General features: G+C 42.0%; 1 protein-coding gene across 1 annotated transcript in view; it reads left to right on the top strand.

Moving 5' to 3' along the window:
• Positions 1 to 22563, top strand: part of NAALADL1 (N-acetylated alpha-linked acidic dipeptidase like 1) — a 38531-nt gene that overhangs the window by 5535 nt on the left and 10433 nt on the right. Inside the window, exons 2-12 of the mRNA XM_077287741.1 lie at positions 1237 to 1409; positions 5230 to 5351; positions 7041 to 7160; positions 8648 to 8837; positions 9380 to 9473; positions 11676 to 11777; positions 15490 to 15575; positions 16806 to 16925; positions 18858 to 18943; positions 20252 to 20315; positions 20741 to 20808. Coding sequence (XP_077143856.1) covers positions 1237 to 1409; positions 5230 to 5351; positions 7041 to 7160; positions 8648 to 8837; positions 9380 to 9473; positions 11676 to 11777; positions 15490 to 15575; positions 16806 to 16925; positions 18858 to 18943; positions 20252 to 20315; positions 20741 to 20808 — 1225 coding nt within the window. The remainder of the gene's footprint in view (positions 1 to 1236; positions 1410 to 5229; positions 5352 to 7040; positions 7161 to 8647; positions 8838 to 9379; positions 9474 to 11675; positions 11778 to 15489; positions 15576 to 16805; positions 16926 to 18857; positions 18944 to 20251; positions 20316 to 20740; positions 20809 to 22563) is intronic.

The raw sequence follows: 22563 nt of genomic DNA, 5'->3' as shown, positions 1-22563 counted from the left end.
AGAGGTTATTATGACTCACAAGGCACCATCTTGAGAACCTTTGGTGACAAGTTCTCACTTAAGAGTATTAAGATAACATTGTAAAAGCCATTGTCCAATGACAAATTAAGGCTGAGTCACACATAACGATATCGTTGCAACGTCACTCCTTTGGTGACGTAGCAACGATCCCGCTAACGATCTCGTTATGTGTGACAGCGACCAACGATCAGGCCCCTGCTGGGAGATCGTTGGTCGATGGGAATGATCAGGACCATTTTTTGGTCGCTGATCACCCGCTGTCATCTCTGGATCGGCGTGTGTGACGCCGATCCAGCGATGTGCTCACTTGTAACCAGGGTAAATATCGGGTTACTAAGCGCAGGGCCGCGCTTAGTAACCCGATATTTACCCTGGTTACCATTGTAAAAGTTAAAAAAAAAACAGTACATACTCACCTTCTGATGTCTGTCACGTCCCCCGGCGTCCACAGGGTTAAAACTGCTTTCGGCAAGAGCGCTGCTAATGCACGCGCTGCTGCCGAGAGCTTCCCTGCACTGACTGTGTCAGCGCCGGCCGTAAAGCAGAGCACAGCGGTGACGTCACCGCTGTTACTGCCGGCGCTGACACATTCAGTGCAGGGAAGCTCTCGGCAGCAGCGCGTGCATTAGCAGCGCTCTTGCCGAAAGCAGTTTTAACCCTGTGGACGCCGGCGGGGGACGTGACAGACATCAGAATGTGAGTATGTAGTTTTTTGGTTTTTTTTAACTTTTACAATGGTAACCAGGGTAAATATCGGGTTACTAAGCGCGGCCCTGAACTTAGTAACCCGATGTTTACCCTGGTTACCCGGGTGCTGCAGGGGGACTTCGGCATCGTTGAAGACAGTTTCAACGATGCCTAAGTCGTTCCCCTGATCGTTGGTCGCTGGAGAGAGCTGTCTGTGTGACAGCTCCCCAGCGACCACACAACGACTTACCAACGATCACAGCCAGGTCGTATCGCTGGTCGTGATCGTTGGTAAGTCGTTTAGTGTAACTCCAGCTTTACACTTTTTTTGCCATGATATCCCAAGTGCTGCGTTATCAGAGTCAAGATAACCTTCCCAGATCTGTACGGTTGTCAGATTTCTCTAGGGCTGATATTAGACAAGTTAATTGATCCCAGTTTTTCTTGCCATAAGACTTTGGGGCATCTTGATGAAATTTTTCTTGTAATTTCTTTGTGCAACATAAACTCTCTCTCCTTTTTGTACAGGAAACTTAGTAAGTATCCTCACATGGCCACAACTAAAGGAGATGAGGATTTAGTGAAGATGATCCTTGATCAATGGAAAGACTCAAAAATTGGGCTTGACGAAGCTAAGGAGGAAAGATACGACGTCTACCTATCATTCCCCAACGCAGACAAACCTAACAATGTTGAAGTGGGTACGTAAGAATTGAATAGTGATAAAGCCACATCAATAATCTAATGCCTTGGAGATTTCTTCCTATAGCCTACTGATTGATGATAGTATATTCCAAAGCTTATTAATTGAGCAAAATATAAAGTTGCAATAAAAATTATATAGAAGTTATTCATTGTCTTCACAACTTAATTCAGGTTATCAAATGATTGGTGTCGGTGGGGTTCTGAAAGATTTGAAAGATTAGAAAGAAGGTGTACTTTTCTAGAAACAGTGCCATTATTGCTGGTAGGCCTTGTCTGGCAATGCAGCTCTGATAGGTCAAAGTTGTATTTCATATATTATTTGCAGTACAGTTATAATTGCAATCAAAATTATTCAACCCCCAGTGCAAGTTAGGTTTGTTAGCAGAATTTACTAACTTTTGGCTATTTCCAATGAACCAATGAAACAAAAACAATGTGAATATGTAACCGCCCTTTAAGCCACCTCCATAGTCAGGGTGTCTGGTAATTCTCACCCTATTATGGCTCAGTGCCTCCACCCGAATTTTGCTGGACGCTCTAGAAGAATGCAGAAGGGTCTTTCTCTTCTGCCAGGGGTCGATTCAGGAGAACCACGATCCGTACACACTCAAAAGAAATGAGGTTTAAACACGTAATAGGTTTAGTTATAGGGGATAAGTGGTGACAATTACAGGGGGAATAACAAGGAACAGCAAACAGATAATATTACCCAATCTACTATACAGGCACAATATATGCTTTGTAATAAACCTGAATGTTAGGGATGGCGCTTCTCCTTAAAATTACAACAGGCACGCTCCTAACTAATCACTCTTAACCTACAAATGGCTGTAGCCACGCAAGTATTACAGGCCCATGTTGGGGCCCCAGTTGCTGCAGATGTTGGCGTGCTTTCAGGAACAATTGGTGCACTTAATGAAAACAAAATCATCTCCACGGCTAGTCCTATCATAAACTCCTCATATGTGGAACCACAAGAACCAATAGAGCTCTTTTATAGATAGCTATAATATACTTCTCAACAGTGGAACCCTGAATCCTAGCCGTAGCTATTCTTTGATGGAGCAAGTCTGTAGTCACAAAGGATTCCAGCCTGGGGCTTCAGGGTCCACAGGCTTGGTGACACAAGGAATGGCAGGCAGGATTTTTCTATATAGGAAGCCAGGTGGGGATGGGCAAATCCTGGCAATCTAGTGCTTAGCTGTGGTGCAGCTCTAGGGCTCACAGTCCTCTCACACAGGTATGAAGAACTGTCAACATGTACCCTGTGCTCCTGTCCTGGGTCATCACTGTCTCCCTCCAACAATGGCTGAGGTTCCAGACTGCCTGTTTGTTCCCCCTGAGATAAGCTGCAACCAGACGTGTCTGGCAGCGGCTTATAGAGGACACAGGAGAGCTTGGTGGAGCGAGTGCTCCTGTACATGGGAGAGTTGGGCAAGATAGCTGCCTACCGATCAACTGAATAAACCATCAAAGGTTTGTCCGACAGCCATCTTTATGGACAATGGGCTCCAGTTTACTAATATTCTTGAGTTATCAAGAAAGTGGGCACAAACAAACAAAAGGATACAAAACATATAGCAAAGGCATTAAATGTCCCTAGAAGTACAGTTGAAAGCGTAGTTGCAAAATCAAAGTTATAGGAAAGGTGGCTACGATACCTGGATGTGGCAGAAAGAGGAATCTGTCACCAGCTGCCACCCGATTACTGAGAAAGGTCCAAACCCCTGAAGTAACAGCAAAAGACCTACAGTAATATTTGGTGGCAGCATCACTGAGGTTTCAGATTACACAGTAAGAAGTTTACTAATTCCTTGCTCGATCTCCAAGAAGCACACCTCTGCTGACCCAAAAAGAAAAGTCGGCTTCAATCTGTTCAAAACCAGATAAATAAGCCACAAAAGTTTGGGGATTCTATTCTGGAGAAAATAAAAATTAAACATTTTTGGTGTCTATGGATCAGTGGTATGTCTCAAGACGGAACAATGAAATAAACTTTGAGAATACCCTGGGTATTCCTCAGGGACGCAGCCCGAAACTAGTGTCTGGCTATGCTTCACATTTGCAGCAGGTTATAACAGCCAGAGGAGCTTTATTAAAGGGAATCGGTTGAGTCATTTTCAAGTATTCCTGAAATACTTTTTGTTTCCAACCCTCTCTGCCACTGACATCCCTATGTGTAGCGATGGCAAATCTCGCCATATTGTGCAACGCATGGGCTGTGTGATCTTCTCATGGAAACACACACACTTTGTCACTGTGCATGCACTGCCCCTGGAACCAGAATGTAAGTGTTCGGGCGTACCACGTTAAATTTGCTGACAGATTCTCTTTAAGTATAAAGATGCTTGTCATAAATGAGTTGAAGAATCCTGAGCCTGGAGGCAAAGGCCCACCAGTAACATTGATTTCTGGTGTCCACTGTTCAGCTACATGCAAAAATAACCTGACTCTAGTACACAAATTTATGTTTGCTTCTATGTAATATTAATTTGGCTAGCTTGTTTAATAAATGATTAGGTTATACATTTTTATGGAAATTATGAATCAAGTGTAGTAGCACTACTCATTAGTAATCCTTCACAGGGGCGACCTACCAGAGGATTCTCCCCGAGCCCGGACTGGATTAGTCAGCCACTTGTTCTATTAATTGTGTTGAGCTATTTATATTGTTTTTGTGTAATTGATTTATAACAATCAATCTAAAAAAATATATATATCAAGGGTCTCAAAAACCAATATCATATACATACCCTAATCAAAAAGATCTACTTTATTAATTAAAAGGACCAAAAATAGAATCCACACCAAAAAGTGACCCACAAAAAAACAAAAACAAAGAAAAAAGTGCTCAAATAAACCTATTAAAACTGTTGGGATAAACTAGAAGTTCCTAGGTGTGTCCACTAAGCTCACACCTACCTGGCTGCGGAGGTTGACACCCTAGGGGGGGAACGTATTGGTGCCCCCGCTCCACGATGACTGACCCTAGGGTTCCTGATATACCCTGCAGCCACTAAGGAAACCCTCTACCCAGATTCTAAAGGGACCCCTAGACATAAACAATTCTATTCTAAAGAGACTCTAGATTCCCAACCCTTAAAAACAAAATTTGAACACATATGGCAAGTGGTGGTACGATGGTAAATAGTCCATATATTGTCTAATGAACAAAGCCTTTTCCAGACCAAGCTATTGGTGTTGGTAGGGATCAACCACACCAATATACAATATGAAAAATAAAAAATCCTCTATCAAATTAATTGATGTCTTTTAGTGTTTCTCGGTTCTAGAGCCCACATAGCATCCTAATACACTCATATATATGTCAGGGGGAGTGTAACTCCACTTCCCTACCTGCTACAAACGGGTCAAGCCAGGTAGCTCAAAAAACACCCCTTCTCCATCATGGAGTATTTTCACAAAAACATACAGAGGACTTTGTGAATGAACATGCTCAATAGCAAATCATATACACATAATGTTGATACTCATCTTATCCCTTGTTCATTTTTCAACCACCACTGCCACTTAGCAATTACCGCCTCAACGCGTTTCGCCTCATTAGGCTCATCAGGAGGCCCGATATCCAGATATATTGTGTCCCGATAAAGATGTAGTAGTTTCCTTTTAATTAATAAGGTATATCTTTTTGATTAGGGTATGTATATGATATTGATTTATAACAAACAGCAGGCAGTTTTTGCTAATAAATATCATTTGCACTGGGGGGGTTGGATAAGTTTGGTTTTAACTATATTTTTCAATTATCAACATTTTTTTATGAATTCTTATGTCTTTTTTTCCACACATCAGTTTTAGCAAATGGTAACAAGCCATTCCAGTCAGAACTCTCTGAAAAACATGTAACTGAAGATCAAGCAGATCCGAATGTGGTGAAGCCATATGCTGCGTATGGTCCCAGTGGTAATGTAAAGGTATGCCAAGTATTAGTACGTGACTTCAATTTCACGTAGGAACTGGACATGGGACCACCCAATAGTATCTGATGACCAGAAAAGTAGATATAGCTGTGATACAAACACCGCCCACTCGCTGCAAACTTTATTCAGATGCGACTGTAAAAGGGGGACTCCGCTTCGCACACTCACTGTTGCACACAACAATAGCAATAATCTGACAAGGAGCTAAGCGCACCCCACCGGCAGTCACACATCCACGCCACAATTCTTACTGCCACTAATCGCTGTTTTGTTAGGCAAGCAAGGTGCCTGATCTTGGTACACAAGCACACCAAGCTTTCCCAATCACCAGAAAGGTACATTGATAGCACTCTGGCTTACACAAGGTAACATAACCAGGTTGTACTTTCCCTCTTTGAGGTTGTGGGTACGTTTAGAGCAGCAAGGAACAAACCTATTACATTTTAAATTGAATATATGAAAAAAGTGTACAGCGATTATAAAGTAAAAAAAGATTTAATAAGAAAGATGCACACACGAGAACAGTTAAAAAATAAAATGTATACATAAAAACATCTTACAGATTGTATTTGTGAAATCTTCTAGCAGAGGAGACACTGCGGAAATGTGGACATATCTACCATACTCATTGTTTCTCCTAGGTCCGACAATGAATTTCCCTAAATGAGTAATTTTCATGGGTCTTATTCTCACCCTTCACCCCTTCTTTTGGTCTGGTGAGAGGAGGATATCTAATGGTATGCAACGATAAATCCCCTCTCGAGGACCTCCTAGTAGAGAAATATAACTGCCATATTTCCGAGCATTCTTCCACCATCCTAGACACATCAAACATGAGTATGATCCATCCATAATTCAAGTGGATATTATGTTTATGTGTTTTCCCAAGGCTGAAAATTCTGCTGCTTGAAACCACAGAAGTGATTATGTCCCTTTAATATAGATATATCAGTGGATTTTATTGACCAAGGTTATTATAGATATGGCATTTCCGTTGATTCAATGTGATGTCCCTGGTATGGACTGGAGACGTACAGTCTACTTAGGCTACTTTCACACATCAGGTTTTCGCTGTCAGGCTCAATCCGCCTAAATTTCAAAAAACCGGATTCGGAGAATGTTGATCCGTTTTTTTCCCCATAGACTTGTATTAGTGCCGGATTGCTCCGGATGACATTGCGTTTTGTCCATTTTTCGCTGGATACGGCAAATCTGCCATTTCTGGTTTCTGGAAAAAACGTCCATAGCAACATTTTTTGTCTCCGGCGAAAAAGCCAGAAGCGCCGGATCCGACGCTTCCGGCTGTTTGCTAGAATGGAAGCCTATGGGAGCCGGAAGGTGCCGGATCCGGAAAATGACGGATTCCGGCTCCGGATTCCATTTTATTTTAAACTGAGCATGCTCCAATTTTTTTTTTTTATCCAATAATTAGCCGGATTGTGCCTGATGCAAAAAACCTGATGTGAAAAAGAGGCAATTATCTCTGCTTTTATTAGCACCTCTCTGAGAGCCAGGGAACACACAGAGAGCATCTGTTATTCCTGTAGATTCCCGGAGACGAGACCTCAACGCTAAGATCCCCAACTGCGCATGTGCCGCCTCCGGTGGAGGCAGAAATAAAGGGGTTATAGTACTGTGAGTAAAAATCGGCTTAACATGTCTGATCCTTTTCTTGTCTTACAGGGAAAGCTGGTATACGCCAACCAAGGTAAACTGAGTGACTTTGAAGCTCTTAGTCAAACCGTGAATCTGACTGAGACCATTGCCATTGTGCGCTACGGAGGAGCTGGCAGGTCAACTAAGGTGCCATTTTTCTCTTTATCAGTAAATTCTTCATATAGAAACAATGTTATTTGCCAAAACATATTTGTAGAGAGATGTGTGTCAATGTTTTGTTTGCACCCATGAATGATTTTCTAATGACCCCCAGGGCTGCTGAGAATCTCATTTTGCTCAGTGTCTGGTGGAATTTGCTCTATACGTTGACTGTAGGCAAAGGCTGCATATGCTGATGGGTTTTGCAACAGTCCAGGTCTATAGTCCATTCACAGGCTGCAGGTTTACACATATTTTGCTGACAGCCAGCATTCTGCTGATAGATCACCTGGATAAGCATTTCCATTAATATATAGCAGTTATTTATACAATTTTCTAATGCACGAAAAAGTGATTTCAGAGGTGGTCATTTTAGATATTAGCTCCCTAAAAATGAATCCTAGAGATGGCAGATAAACATGAAAGCTCTTTAGTTGTGCTTTAAAAGGAACCTCTCAGCAGGTTTTTGCTATGTAATCTGAGAGCAGCATAATATAGCGCAAGAGACTTTGATTCCAGTGATATGTCACTTACTGGATTCCTTGGTGTAGTTTCGATAGAATCCCTGTTTTCTCTGCTGCAGATCGCATAGCTCAAATACTGAGCTGTGTATAACCCCGCCCACACCCCTGATTGGCAGCTTTCTGTGTACATTGTCAGTAAGCTGCCTATCACAGGTGGGGGTGTGGTTACACAGTTTAGCTGGACTGCTGTACATGTGAGACCTAGTCCAGCAGCGATAATCTCCAGCTGATAAAACAGTGGTTCTATTGAAACTTCAGCACCTAGCCTAATAAGTGACATCCTTGGAATCAGATTTTCTCGCCCTACATTTTGCTGCTCTCAGATTAAAGTGTAAAAACTATATGACAGATTTACTTTAGTAACTGCTGATATGAATCTACAACTCTATGTTCACTCAAATTTAGTGAAAATCTATTTTTTTTATAAGATATTTTTTACTTTTAGAAAAGTATGGCAAAAGTAAAGCCACTTTTTTTGAACAACATTTGCAATATAATTTTTAACGGAAATGCAAACTTTAAGCTAGAATACATTATCAATTATGTACCTGCTTTATAAGCTTGAAAATGTTAGCATTTACTGCAAAAACCTGTAGCCGCTGGTCTGACTATCAATTAGGAGCACCCGCCCCCAGGAACCAGGAAGTTGTGTCCGCCTGAAGAAGGAAAAGGAGAACAAACCTTTGTGGCTCGCTCACACTAGACTATAAATCGGACAAGTGCAATACTACAAAAAAAGGGATAGCACTGGGACCAATATTATTCAATGAGACAGTGCAGATCTGCATTTTTTTCTGAGCTGTATTCAGCGCAGTGCGATTTCACTCCAAAATCTGAGTGAACCTCCGAACATTTAGAAATATTACGAAAAACTACTCCATGATACTTCGTAAATATAACCAGTAAGACATGTTTTAAAGCTCACATTCTAACGATTTCCTTCTTACTTAGGCAATAAATGCTGAAAAATTTGGCGTAATTGGCCTCATTGTGTATACAGACCCCAAAGATATTAATGATGGGGCTTCTGCCGAATCTCAGACATATCCTCATTCCTGGTACATGCCCCCCAGTGGGGTGGAGCGAGGATCTTATGTTGAAAACTTTGGAGATCTGCGTACTCCATATTATCCAGCTAAAAGTAAGTATAAGACCCCATTCACACAGCCGTTTTTCACTTACCTGATCTGTCAGTGTTTTTTCATGTATTAGAACTTATACCGGTTCTAGTCTATGGTGCTGTTCACATGTTTGACTGAGGGCTGAGTCTCCTGAAAAACAAAAACATAGATATGTCAGGTTTTGATCCGAGTCACAGATCTTAGCTCTTCCTTTGGTTCTGTGAAAAGAATGTCCAGAACCCTAATGCCGTCCGGGTGTCATCCAAGTGTTCCTTATTGCTGATGTTTATTGGGGAGTCGAAGCCGGTAATTTTGCTTTTTGGCATACAAGAAAAATGGATGCCACAGTGATGGTAAACATCGATGAACAATGGATGAAACTTGGAAACCGGTCTTGGTTTTATTCACGTACATATTCTTGTATGTTTTTAGTATTGGCCATGGATCTCTACGGTCTTCCATTTTGCCCTTATTATTATTCTTTGCATGACTGTTCGTCTTCATTTTACTCATCTCAAATATTTATTAGTTTCTATCATTGACTATGAAATTTTTTTTCCAGATTTTACCTACAGAATAGATGAGAATGATATTAAAGGACGCCCGCCGATCCCAACCCAACCGATTGGATTTGGAGATGCAGAGAAACTTATATGGTAAGAGGTGGCAACTAAACTAAAAAAATGGAAGTTTGCTTGAAACAATAATTCTCTTTCGGAGACACTTTAACCCCTTCATGACATCCGCCATACATATACCGTGCAAGTCGGAAGTGGGTGTATAGAGCGGGGTCACACGGTCAGTCTGCCCCATACCTGGCAGATCATGGTTGTGTATTACAGCCCGGACGTGCTTCTAGTAATCGCGGGTGGGCGGTCCTGCAAATGTATTCACTCTTCTCTACTTGGGACTGATTAGGCAACTGGTAAAGCACATTTGGCAATGACATCTAAATCCATTTTTTGGTGGAAGAACATAGTCTTGGTCCTAATGCAAGATCTGCAATACGGCCCCATATCGGCCATGTGCCATGTATTATGAAGATGCACTGATCTCCATTAGGTAGGATTGTTACCTCTGCATCCCCGGTTTCGCTGCACCTCTGTAGTAGAGGAACTAATGTCCACATAGAATTTTCTATAGGTTTATGTGATCTCATATACAGTACAGACCAAAAGTTTGGACACACCTTCTCATTTAAAGATTTTTCTGTATTTTCATGACTATGAAAATTGTACATTCACACTGAAGGCATCAAAACTATGAATTAACACAATTGGAATTACGGTATATACTTAACAAAAAAGTGTGAAACAACTGAAAATATGTCTTATATTCTAGGTTCTTCAAAGTAGCCACCTTTTGCTTTGATGACTGCTTTGCACACTCTTTGCATTCACTTTATGAGCTTCAAGAGGTAGTCACCTGGAATGGTCTTCCAACAATCTTGAAGGAGTTCCCAGAGATGCTTAGCACTTGTTGGCCCTTTTGCCTTCACTCTGCGGTCCAGCTCACCCCAAACCATCTCGATTGGGTTCAGGTCTGGTGACTGTGGAGGCCAGGTCATCTGGCGTAGCACCCCATCACTCTCCTTCTTGGTCGAATAGCCCTTACACAGCCAGGAGGTGTGTTTGGGGTCATTGTCCTGTTGAAAAATAAATGATGGTCCAAATAAACGCAAACCAGATGGAATAGCATGCCACTGCAAGATGCTGTGGTAGCCATGCTGGTTCAGTATGCCTTCAATTTTGAATAAATCCCCAACAGTGTCACCAGCAATGCACCCCCACACCATCACACGTCCTCCTCCATGCTTCACAGTGGGAACCAGGCATGTAGAGTCCTTCTGTTCACCTTTTCTGCGTCGCACAAAGACACGGTGGTTGGAACCAAAGATCTCAAATTTGGACTCATCAGACCAAAGCACAGATTTCCACTGGTCCAATGTCCATTCCTTGTGTTCTTTAGCCCAAACAAGTCTCTTCTGCTTGTTGCCTGTTATTAGCAGTGGTTTCCTAGCAGCTATTTTACCATGAAGGCCTGCTGCACAAAGTCTCCTCTTAACAGTTGTTGTAGAGATGTGTCTGCTGCTAGAACTCTGTGTGGCAGTGACGTGGTCTCTAATCTGAGCTGCTGTTAACCTGCGATTTCTGAGGCTGGTGACTTGGATAAACTTATCCTCAGAAGCAGAGGTGACTCTTGGTCTTCCTTTCCTGGGGCGGTCCTCATGTGAGCCAGTTTCTTTGTAGCGGTTGATGGTTTTTGCAACTGTACTTGGGGACACTTTCAAAGTTTTCCCAATTTTTCGATTTTTCGGACTGACTGACCTTCATTTCTTAAAGTAATGATGGCCACTCGTTTTTCTTTACTTAGTTGCTTTTTTCGTGCCATAATACAAATTCTAACAGTTTATTCAGTAGGACTATCAGCTGTGTATCCACCAGACTTCTGCACAACACAACTGATGGTCCCATCCCCATTTATAAGGCAAGAAATCCCACTTATTACTGTAAACCTGACAGGGCACACCTGTGAAGTGAAAACCATTTCTGGTGACTACCTCTTGAAGCTCATCAAGAGAATGCCAAGAGTGTGCAAAGCAGTCATCAAAGTAAAAGGTGGCTACTTTGAAGAACCTAGAATATAAGACATATTTTCAGTGTTTCACACTTTTTTTTTAAGTATATAATTCCACATGTGTTAATTCATAGTTTTGATGCCTTCAGTGTTAATTTACAATTTTCATAGTCATGAAAATACAGAAAAATCTTTAAATGAGAAGGTGTGTCCAAACTTTTGGTCTGTACTGTATATGCATAATTTATTATTTGTAATGTATGTGTCACCCCTGTTCGCAGTCAGCTGACTGGTGCCTCCGCCAACCCTTCATGGCAAGGCGGGTTGTCCTGTACCTACAACGTTGGGCCCGGTTTTCGCACAGATGGAGAATATAATGGAGGGTAAGATCTTGTTATTTTACCTAATGCTAATAATTTGCAAGTGATAAGTTATAATAATAAGATGAGGCTACTACAGTAGGTGGTTGGCAATGTTCTGTTGGGAACATAAGGAAGGTTATGGGTTCAGGAATGCTACTTTTTACTATTCAATAACTAGAGAGATTATTGAAAATGTAAAAAAATACAAGAATTCAAATAATGCGTGATACAGTACAATCCTCTATATTCTCTTATATATCGTGCATATTATGGGGGCAGCACCCCAACTCCATACATTTCCAGTTGACAGACTGCAGTTTACTGGGTATGCGTATGCGAGTCCCTGGGCCTTGAGTTATGGAAGGTGAAAATACTGTACTCCCCATGGCTTATGTGGAGAGAGAAACTTATGATTTTAGCATATGTCCTTACGGGGCATTAAACAAATAGATGTCTAAACTAAACATCCCTTTAAAGGGAATCCATTAGTAAAATTTCACCCCCCAAACTGTTTATATGTGCATGTAGCTCTTTAAAAGACAAGTCCACATGGCCAGTCTGTTCCTCCTTTACTGAGAAATCAGGGTTTGAATTGATATGCAAATGAGGCTATAGATCTGAAGCCTCTGTCACTCCAGCTCTATTCTGCACCCAGTGGGGAGTGACAGAGCTGAAGTGACAGAGGCTCTAGATTTACAAATCGCACTTCAGCCTCATTTGCATATCAATTCAAATGCTGATTTCTCAGTAACGGGAAAGGGAATGGCCATGTAAAGGTGTTGCCGGACGTGTCTTTGAAAGAGCTACATGCCCATATAAATAGTTTGGGGGGTGAGAACCTGCTGACAAACTCCCTTTAAGAAATGGAATTTATATTTAAGAACATCACAGCATGTTAGTGCCAGTGTAAGAGTTCTTATTATGGATCCACTCGCTAAAGAAGACCATTGACAACCTCCTCCGATTAGTACTGCACCACAGATTCTGGATTAGTTTTTCTTTTTCTTCTGTTCCCCATTGTACCAAAGTTATCCCCCCCAATAATAACAATGTTAATTTTTCCTTCAACAAACTGAGCAAATACCACAGAACTTCTCTTTTATTTTAATGTTATGCTTGTTTACTGGTCATCTCCTAGGTGATAGACCACGTCTGCATTCTATCAGCGATGGTCGATCTTCCTGCCAGTTTTTATATGACCATGCCTCTAATGCGTTATCTTTGCTTGCAGCATCGGAGCATGCACAGTCTAAGCTGTTAATCAATCAGGAGTATACAGCCCCCAGCAAGTAGGAAGGATAATGAGACCCTTCTGGGTTTCATGGTCTATGCCTTTACATGGTCAGTCGGGTCCTAAGAAATCAGGATTTGAATTGATATGCAAATGAGGCTGTCGATCTGAAGCCTCTGTCACTCCAGCTCTATTATCTAATATATAAAGCTGAATGTGTGTGTGTGTGTGTATGTGTGTGTATGTCCAGGATTGGCATCTGCGCCGTCGCAGCTACAGCCACAAAATTTTGCACAGTCACACGTCTGGACCCCGAGAGCGTCATAGGCTATGTTGTTAGGCGAAATTTTAACCCTGCACGTTCCAATTCACCAAACAATTTTGCCCCTATCTACATAATGAAGAAAAAGTGAAAGGAAAAGTGTTGGAGGCAAATTGACAGCTGCCAGATGTGAAGAAGGGGGACTTAAAGAATGAGAGCGATGGCACCAAAGAGTATATACCGTACAGTTGTTAAGGTAGGGCCCAGACATGGGATACTCACCACACACAGGGATATGAACACACACAAAATGCACCACACACAAAAATGTGATTGAACACATATATCACCCTCAGCACACATTTCACCACACATACACCAACCTCGCCACATAAAAGTGGAAACACAAAAGTCGCCACTCAAAACTCGCCAGGCGCAAAATTCGACCCCACACACAAAACTCGACTCATGCAAAACTAGGCTCATGCAAAACTCACCTCATGGAAAACTCGCCACATGCAAAACTTGCACACGCGGAAAAATTGCCACATGCACAATAGTTGCAACACATGCAAAAGTTGCCTCACACAAAACTTGCACATACTCAAAACGCACCACACATAAAACTCGCCACGCGCAAAACTCGCCATGCCCAAAACTTGCTGCACACAACTTGCTACACTAACCTGTCACATGCAACTCGACACACAAAAAGTCGCTACATGCATGTCGCCACACAACACTCATCTCACAAAAGTCGCTACATGCATGTCGCCACACGCAACTCAACACACACAACTTGACACATGAAACTCGCCCTAAAACACACACATGTCTGGTATTGTCCTTCAAACATAAAAATCTGATTAATAAGCAGACAAACTACAAGAGCAACAAATGTACCATATAGGAAATACAGCAGCTGTCAGTCACATGACCTGTCTATTATGTGTATGTGTGAGTTAATATATACTGCCAATGGGGAGGGCTTCCTGTTGGCTGGGGATTTATCAGGCTGCCAATAGCAACCAATCACAGCTGAGCTTCTATTTTGCTACAGTTAATTAATCTGAGCTCTGATTGGTTAATATAGGCAACAAAGGACATTCTCAGTATAACAAAGCTTGTGTGAGGTAATAGCATGTCAGTTAGGGTGTGTTGGTGGAAAGGCTGATGTCAGTCACATTACCTTATTTTTACCACAATAATGCCTCATAAGAAAAGGAATTCCATGGCACGGATGTCAGTTGATGCGAAAAGAAAAGCTGCATTACAGGCCAATGAAAAATGTGAAGACCGAGAAACAAGGCTGACACACATGAGAACAGCAACTGCTTCCTCAAGAGCGAATTAACTTTCTGAGCAGAGGGAAGCAAGACTTGCAGACAAGAGAACAAGAGCTGCTTCCTCAAGAGCCAATGAACTTTCTGAGGAGAGGGAAGTGAGGCTTGCAGACATGAAAACAAGAGCTGCTTCCTCAAGGGCCAATGAACTTTCTGAGGAGAGGGAAGTGAGGCTTGCAGACATGAAAACAAGAGCTGCTTCCTCAAGGACCAATTAACTTTCTGAGGAGAGGGAAGACAGTCCTTGAAAGTAGTTGGAATCGATTTACAATCTCCATGCTTTTCTCATGGTCAACTTTATGTGGCCTGTTGAAGAGTTGGAACAGCCAAAAATCTGTTCTTCTTTGCACCTGAAGGAAAAACTAAGAATGTTGTTTATCAAAAGGCTCTCGAATAAGTAGTAGATGATTGCTTCACATTACTTGGCCAATTTAGTTAAATCTGTGTGGAATATCTCTGGTGTTGAAATATATGTTGTGAAATGCTTCTATTAGCTTAGTTTTTGCCTTTTAATAATTACATTTCTATCTATTTGTTTTGTGGTTTTTGTGTGCAGAATAAATTTTTGTTAACACATTCTATTTTGCTAACAGCAGTTATTAACCCGGGTGAAGCCGGGTAGTACAGCTAGTATATATATTTATTTATTATTTATCTATTGGTTCTAATTTATAGTTTTATTTTGTAGTTAAACTTTGTTGTTAAAAGCTTAATTTAGAGTACATTTATTTTTTAGGCGGCAGATTGGGTAGCCAAGTTTTTTTTATTGCGCTGTCTGAGCTTCTTTTTTATACGGTATGATTGTGCACATGATGTCATCCATTACCTGAACAGTAAATACTAGTCTGTAGATCTAATCATGGTGGTAACATTTGAATCCCCCTTTTTTCCCATCAGTGATGTCCATGTCAATGTATATAATTATGCAGAAACTAGGTCATCGGCGAACGTGATGGGCATCATTAGAGGAAGCGTGGAGCCTGGTAAGAGAACTGGCACCCTTATTATTTTAATTTATACATTTATATTTAAAGGGCTAGTTCAAATTGATGTGGGACCGACTATTGGAACTCATGTACAAACTAATGGAAAAAGCAGCAACTGCTGTGAATATGATGAGATTGAACAGCCTCTTTAAAGGTTCTACTGACATCTGTCACCCATGAAATGACAAAAACTTGGAACATCTGTTCCTACAACTCTATATTGTGTTGTTTCCTCCAGAAATATGAGAAGGCTGCCCCATTCACACTGTAATTTTACAGAGTATCCCCAGTTTTATTGGAATCTCCCCAAAAAAGGGATTCAGCCTGAACCCCTACATACACAAATAAATAGTTTAGGGGGGGGGTGAAATTTTGCTGATAAATTTCTTCACACTACTTTTTGTGCCTGTCTGAAAAGACAAATAATGTTAGGACAAATCTACAGAGTCTACTCGTGTTATTGCAGTCTATGGCTCCACCAGTGGTCACTATATTTTGGGGATTTAGATGGATCCTCCCCAAGGAACTGCATAAACGCAGTGTAACCAGGGCCAGAAATGACAAAACAGTGCATCTTTCCCATTGCCAATATTGAAATTCCCAGTACTATCTGATACTATAAGCATGGATGGGATATAGGGAAAATGTTTTAGGACATGTCCCAATTTCCTGGGCAATAGCACTACCGAGTTGACAAATTATACATTCATTTCCAATGGGAACATCAGAGAAATTAGCCAAAAAATGTGCTCTAGTATTTTTATTCTATGGAGAGTGAATGCATTTACTGAAACAGATGAGAGCTGATCATTTGAGCGTTTGTCTATTAAAGGGGATGTGCCAGCAGTGGTCAAACTCCAAACAAAAAGAAAATGAATAGACATGTTCGAATCCAACATGCCCAATCCTTCTTTCCACCTGTGATCAGACTGGCCCTATTGAGGCGAGATAATCGGCCTATTTAATCAGTATATGGTTAGCTTCAGATGTAGAGCATTAGTGAGGTTTCATTGCTTATTACTGGTCTGGTCCTCACTCTGCAATCGATTTTAACATTCTGAGTTATTTGTATTATCTTCTACTTATTACCTGTGGAGTATATAGAGTGATTTTCCTGACTGTCCTTTTATGTTCTTAAGTATTTATTTTTATTTTATATTTATTTATTCCACAAATCACAAACTGTTACAATGTAGCCGAGGCCTGAAATCTTGTTTGTGCTTCCAGATAGGTATATATTATACGGCAATCACAGAGACAGCTGGGTCCATGGAGCAATAGACCCCAGCAGCGGTACGGCCGTCATGCTGGAAGTTACAAAGATCCTGGGAACCAAGGTCAAACAAGGTATTCATTTACCGAGTTCTCAAACTCCATTGTATTCCTTGCGTGCGTTCTTATCAATGACTCGGATTAGCTAAGCTGCAGATAGCTTGGCTTCTCGGATTGGGTACTGATGTCAGATAGCTTGGCTTCTCGGATTGGGTACTGATGTCAGATAGCTTGGCTTCTCGGATTGGGTACTGATGTCAGATAGCTTGGCTTCTCGGATTGGGTACTGACGCCAGATAGCTTGGCTTCTCGGATTGGGTACTGATGTCAGATAGCTTGGCTTCTCGGATTGGGTACTGATGTCAGATAGCTTGGCTTCTCGGATTGGGTACTGATGTCAGATAGCTTGGCTTCTCGGATTGGGTACTGATGTCAGATAGCTTGGCTTCTCGGATTGGGTACTGACGCCAGATAGCTTGGCTTCTCGGATTGGGTACTGATGTCAGATAGCTTGGCTTCTCGGATTGGGTACTGATGTCAGATAGCTTGGCTTCTCGGATTGGGTACTGACGCCAGATAGCTTGGCTTCTCGGATTGGGTACTGATGTCAGATAGCTTGGCTTCTCGGATTGGGTACTGATGTCAGATAGCTTGGCTTCTCGGATTGGGTACTGACGCCAGATAGCTTGGCTTCTCGGATTGGGTACTGACGTCAGATAGCTTGACTTCTCGGATTGGGTACTGACGTCAGATAGCTTGGCTTCTAAAGGCCCCATAAAAATTACATTAAAGGGATTGTTCACCTATATAATTGCATGTATTTTAGATTAAATATAAATTTTTGCAATTGGGTTCCATTCAACATTTTGCACCATTTGGCTTTTTTTTAGGCTGTTCTTTTTCCCTGCATATTCATCCTTGATGTGGTCTTTGGTCATAAATCAGCTCAGAAAAAGACAAATAAAAGAGTTACAAATAGTGATGAGTGAACGTGCTGGGATAAGGTGTTATCTGAGCATGCTCGGGTGTTAACCGTGTGTCTTCAGCGTGCTCGAATAATGTGTTCCAGTCCCCGCACCTGCGTGTCTCATGACTGTTCAACAGCTGCAACACATGCATGGATTGCCTGTTTGTTAGGTAATCCCTGCATGTGTTGCAGCTGTCGAACAGCTGAGACATGCAGCCACGGGGACTTGAACATATTTTTCAAGCACGCTGAAGACACTCAGGTAGCACCCGAGCATGCTCAGATAACACCTTATCCCAGCACGTTCACTCATCAGTAGTTACAAAACCTCCTATCAGACCATTAGAATGAGCTCACTGATGGATTCACCATTAAACGGAAAAGTAAAATGAGACTGAAGAGCTATTGTTGCTGACAGCTATATCAGGGGTATGGGCACCTTGAAGGGATTGTCCAGGATTAGAAAAACATGGCTGCGTTTTAAAAAATAGCTCCACGTCTGTCAATCGGCTATGTTTGGTATTACAGCTCGACCCCCATTCATTTTGATGGAGCTGAACTGCAATACCGGACACAAGGTGTCGACGGAGAGGCGCTGTTTTTGACCAATGGCAGCAATGTTTTTGAAGTACACATTTTTCAGCATTGTCGCCTGGCCGTCTTAGACTTAGGGCAGCAACTTAGAGATACAAAACACACACCAAATAACGAAAAGAAAAGTGGAAAATCCAGCACCCACAAAATTCATTAAAATATCACATTTATTTGTAGATTAAAACATGAAGAAGTAAAGTTTAAAAAACATGTTAGCGCAACGGTCTACGCGCTTCGAGCTACACTAGCTCTTAATCATGACCGCCGACCTTTGCGCTAACATGTTTTAACTTGTGGTTGCTGGATTTTCCACGGTTCACTTGCTCAAGAAACCAGCCTGAAACCTTCATGCACCGCACCCCCCATCCAGGCATTTCTCAACCTAGTGAGCTGATGATTGCTTCATTGTGTTTTTCTTCACTCCTAATAATACTTATTGTTAATAGGAAAATGGCGTCCACGTCGAACTATCATTTTTGGAAGCTGGGGAGCAGAAGAATTTGGTTTAATTGGATCTACAGAATTTGCAGAGGTAATGTTTTCACTTTCCTAGTACTGATGTCTAATACTAGCCGTCATTGGGATGACAATATGGAAAACAGAAGAGTTCACAATGTATAATATCGAGTTACCGAAACTCAATCTGAAATGCCTTTCTGGGGAGACAGCAGATAAAGCAAAAGCTCTTCCCCTAACGCCAGTTTCGAACATCTAACTTTCACAGTTCAGATCTCGATGTCACAACCTGTCGAGAGTCTCCTGACCTGAATGCAACAACCTCCTAACCATGTATCAGGCTGCTGAGTTTGGGTCAGGAGAGCAGCACCTGGTCCAGACATCGCTGTCCATACTCGGACCATGTAAGTTGGGTTGATGAAGGTGGCCACAATCACTTACTGGGCCGTGTGTTGCTATTTCAATAAATCAGTGTTTTATCAGCAGGAGATTATCACTACAGGACTAGGTGTCTTGTGCCTCCTAGTCCAACCACGCCCCCACCCAGCACTGATTGGCAGCTTTGTGTCTATGTATACACTGAAAGCAGCCAGTCACTGTTGTGGGCGGGGTTATACAGGGCTCAGCATTTGAGCTCTGCAGCAAACAGTGATTGTATCAAAAATGACAGCAAGCATCCCAGCAAGTGATACATCAATGGAATCAGGGTCTCAACCCCTACATCATGCTGCTTCTTGATTACATAGCAAAACCTGGTGACAGATTCCCATGCTGGAAGTCATATCTGGGTCCTGCCTCTGAGCAGATCTCTTCCGTGGAGGATGAGGTCCTATGCTTGTTCGTTTCTCTAACTCCACAGTGAATAGACAGCATCATGCACATATTTTCTGCCTGGATGTTTCATGGCCCAAAGTTGGGAACCACCATTTTTCAGGTAAGTGTGGATCCTAATGTATGTCCATATGGCAAAAATAGGCAACTTGGGAAATCCAACATAGTTTTCTTTTTTGCAAGGGGAATGGAACATACTGTAGATAATTATGATAAAGAGTCAATTAAATCCATAGGCATTTGTCTGCAACCAGATATCAAGGCTCTGGTTCTTCAAAAATCTTGTAGAACCACAGATGAATGGAAATGCTTTGCTCAATGTGAGGTTATCCATATTGTGCGATGAGGGGCATACAAGTCCCTTTTTCCTTGGCCAAAGTAATTTGATAATAGGTTTGAGTGGAGAACCACCTCTTTGCTCTGATGGAAGGGAAGCCTTGGTAGGTGCAATAGGGGTAATTTATCATAAGACCCGGGTAGATGAAGTTTAATTCTGAAACTATGTTTTAGATTTTTTTTGGTTAACCAATCATTTCCAATAATTTCTGTCTAGGACTACTATAGTAAACTGAGGGACAGAACTGCAGCATATATCAATGTGGACATTTCTGTGTTTGGTAAGGATTTGATTACATCTTGGTTATAAATTGTTGATAAATTATTATTATAGTTTAGTTTTTAGCAAATGTAAATATGAAATAATTTATACACATTTAAAAAAAACATTATTTTGTATTCCATGGAATAATAGAAACTGTGGATATTGGACGATTGTATGAGTGCACAATAATTGGAGCCAGCAGCCATTAGTAAACGGGAGGCTATTGACGATCGTTTCATGTTTCGAGCAGATTAATTGCTTGTGTAAATGGGCCATAACTGACTGCAGGAAGGGATTTACAATGTAGAAATGACAAGAACGGCCTATTTATTTTGTAAGGATATTGGGCTTTCTTAAAAAACTTTAGAATCACAGAATAATCATTACACAGATCTCAGATAAATGGACTGATAACATTATTATATTTCTGTCTTGAACCAGCAAATGCAACACTGAGAGCGCAAGGGACCCCAGCTGTCCAGAATGTTATATTCACTGCTGCAAAACAGGTACGGGAACCGGCGCAGGTGACTAGCGCTCAGGCAGGAATGGCCAATGGGCTGATACTATTGTCTCCATTGTACACATAGATGTTGCAGAAGAAGTAACCAGCTTAGTTTTAAAGATGACTTGTGGGCTCCAGACATATCTGTTTTTAATAAATACTGTATTTCTCACTATTTCCCTTTAATTCTGGATTGTGCTATTATTCTACCATTCCTCCAAGAATGTTATGAATAGATTGACACATACGTGTTATCATTCCCCTTGTCAAAGAGCTGATATGGTTGATACAGTCCTTTCAATACTGATCAGACAGTTTCAGGACAAGACAAACTGCCAAGAAGAAAAACACCCAGTTGTCGATTTATTTCTACATTTTTAGGAGAAATAGCAGAAGGCAAAACAAACATTATAGACTTCTAAGAAAAGATGCTTTAAAATTAATATAGTATGGGATTACAAATATTGCCAAAAGCTGATAGGTCAAGAGACCTGGAACATCATCTCTATATAGGAATTCCAGGAGTAAAACACTGATGGCCTATGATTGATTGCTGGACTTTACTGATGAGCGAACGTGCTAGGATAAGGTGTTATAATGGCATGCTCATGTGCTAACCAAGTGTCCTCATGGCTGCATGTCTCACAGCGGTCAGACAGCCGCAACACTTGCAGGGATTGACCGTTTGTTAGGTAATCCCTGTATGTGTTGTGGCTGTTGAACATCCGCGAGACATACAGTCACGGGGACTCGAACATATTTTACAAGCACAGCAAAGACACTTGGATAGCACCAGAGCATCCTCAGATATGACCTTACCCTTAGCACGTGTAAGGCTGCTTTCACACATCAGGTTTTTGGTTTCAGGCTAAATCTGGCAAATTTGCAAAAAAACGTTCCATGCGTTTATTGCCGGAAATATCCCTTCAGGCTTTTTCGCCGCACAGAAAAAACATTGCAGTAGACGTTTTTTGTGTCCGGCAAAAAAGCCTGAAGGGACGGATCCAGCACAAAACGGATGAAACACATGCCCTTCAGGCACAATCCGGCACTAATACAACTGTATGGGAAAAAAACGGATCCGGCGTAAAAAAAAAAAAAAGATCCGTTTTTTTTTCAAAAACTGCCGGATTGTGCCTGAAACAAAAAACCTGATGTGTGAAAGCAGCCTAAGGGTGCGTGTCCACGCTCAGGATGGCCGGCGGTATAGCCGCAGCGGCGAAGCCGCTCGGCGCTAAGCCCCGCCCCCTTTCTGGGACGCGATGGTGCCGGATGTGTACAGTACACATCCGGGATCATCGCACCCCTCGCCATAGGGCCCTGTGATATGCCTTGCGGGGACGCTGCGTCCCCGCAAGGTGTACGGACATGCTGCGATCTGAAAAGACGCGCAGCATGTCCGGAGTCGCAGGACCGCCGCGTGCGGGTTTCCACGCATAGTGGACACGGGATTTCAACAAATCCCCTCCACTATGCTGGAACATCTGGACGCTGCGTGTTTGACGCTGCAGCGTCAATCACGCAGCGTTTACTTACCGTGGACACTCACCCTTAGAGGAAGCAAATAGATCCCTGAAGAGCTCTTGCAAAAGGTCACATTAGTGGACAAAGACTGCCATCTGCAGGCCAGGTGAAATAAGATGGAACCAATTTGCTCTGGAAGATTTGCAGGGGGAGCTACTACGGGTTCTGGACCTGATCAGGTGACTGGCAGCCCAGAGTTCCTGAATATAAAATGCCTGGGCGCCAAACAGCAGGC

The sequence above is a fragment of the Ranitomeya variabilis genome, chromosome 2, assembly GCF_051348905.1.
Source record: "Ranitomeya variabilis isolate aRanVar5 chromosome 2, aRanVar5.hap1, whole genome shotgun sequence".
NCBI classification, from domain to species: domain Eukaryota; kingdom Metazoa; phylum Chordata; class Amphibia; order Anura; family Dendrobatidae; genus Ranitomeya; species Ranitomeya variabilis.
Note: the sequence above shows the minus strand (reverse complement) of the source record. Positions and strands in the feature narration are given on the sequence as shown.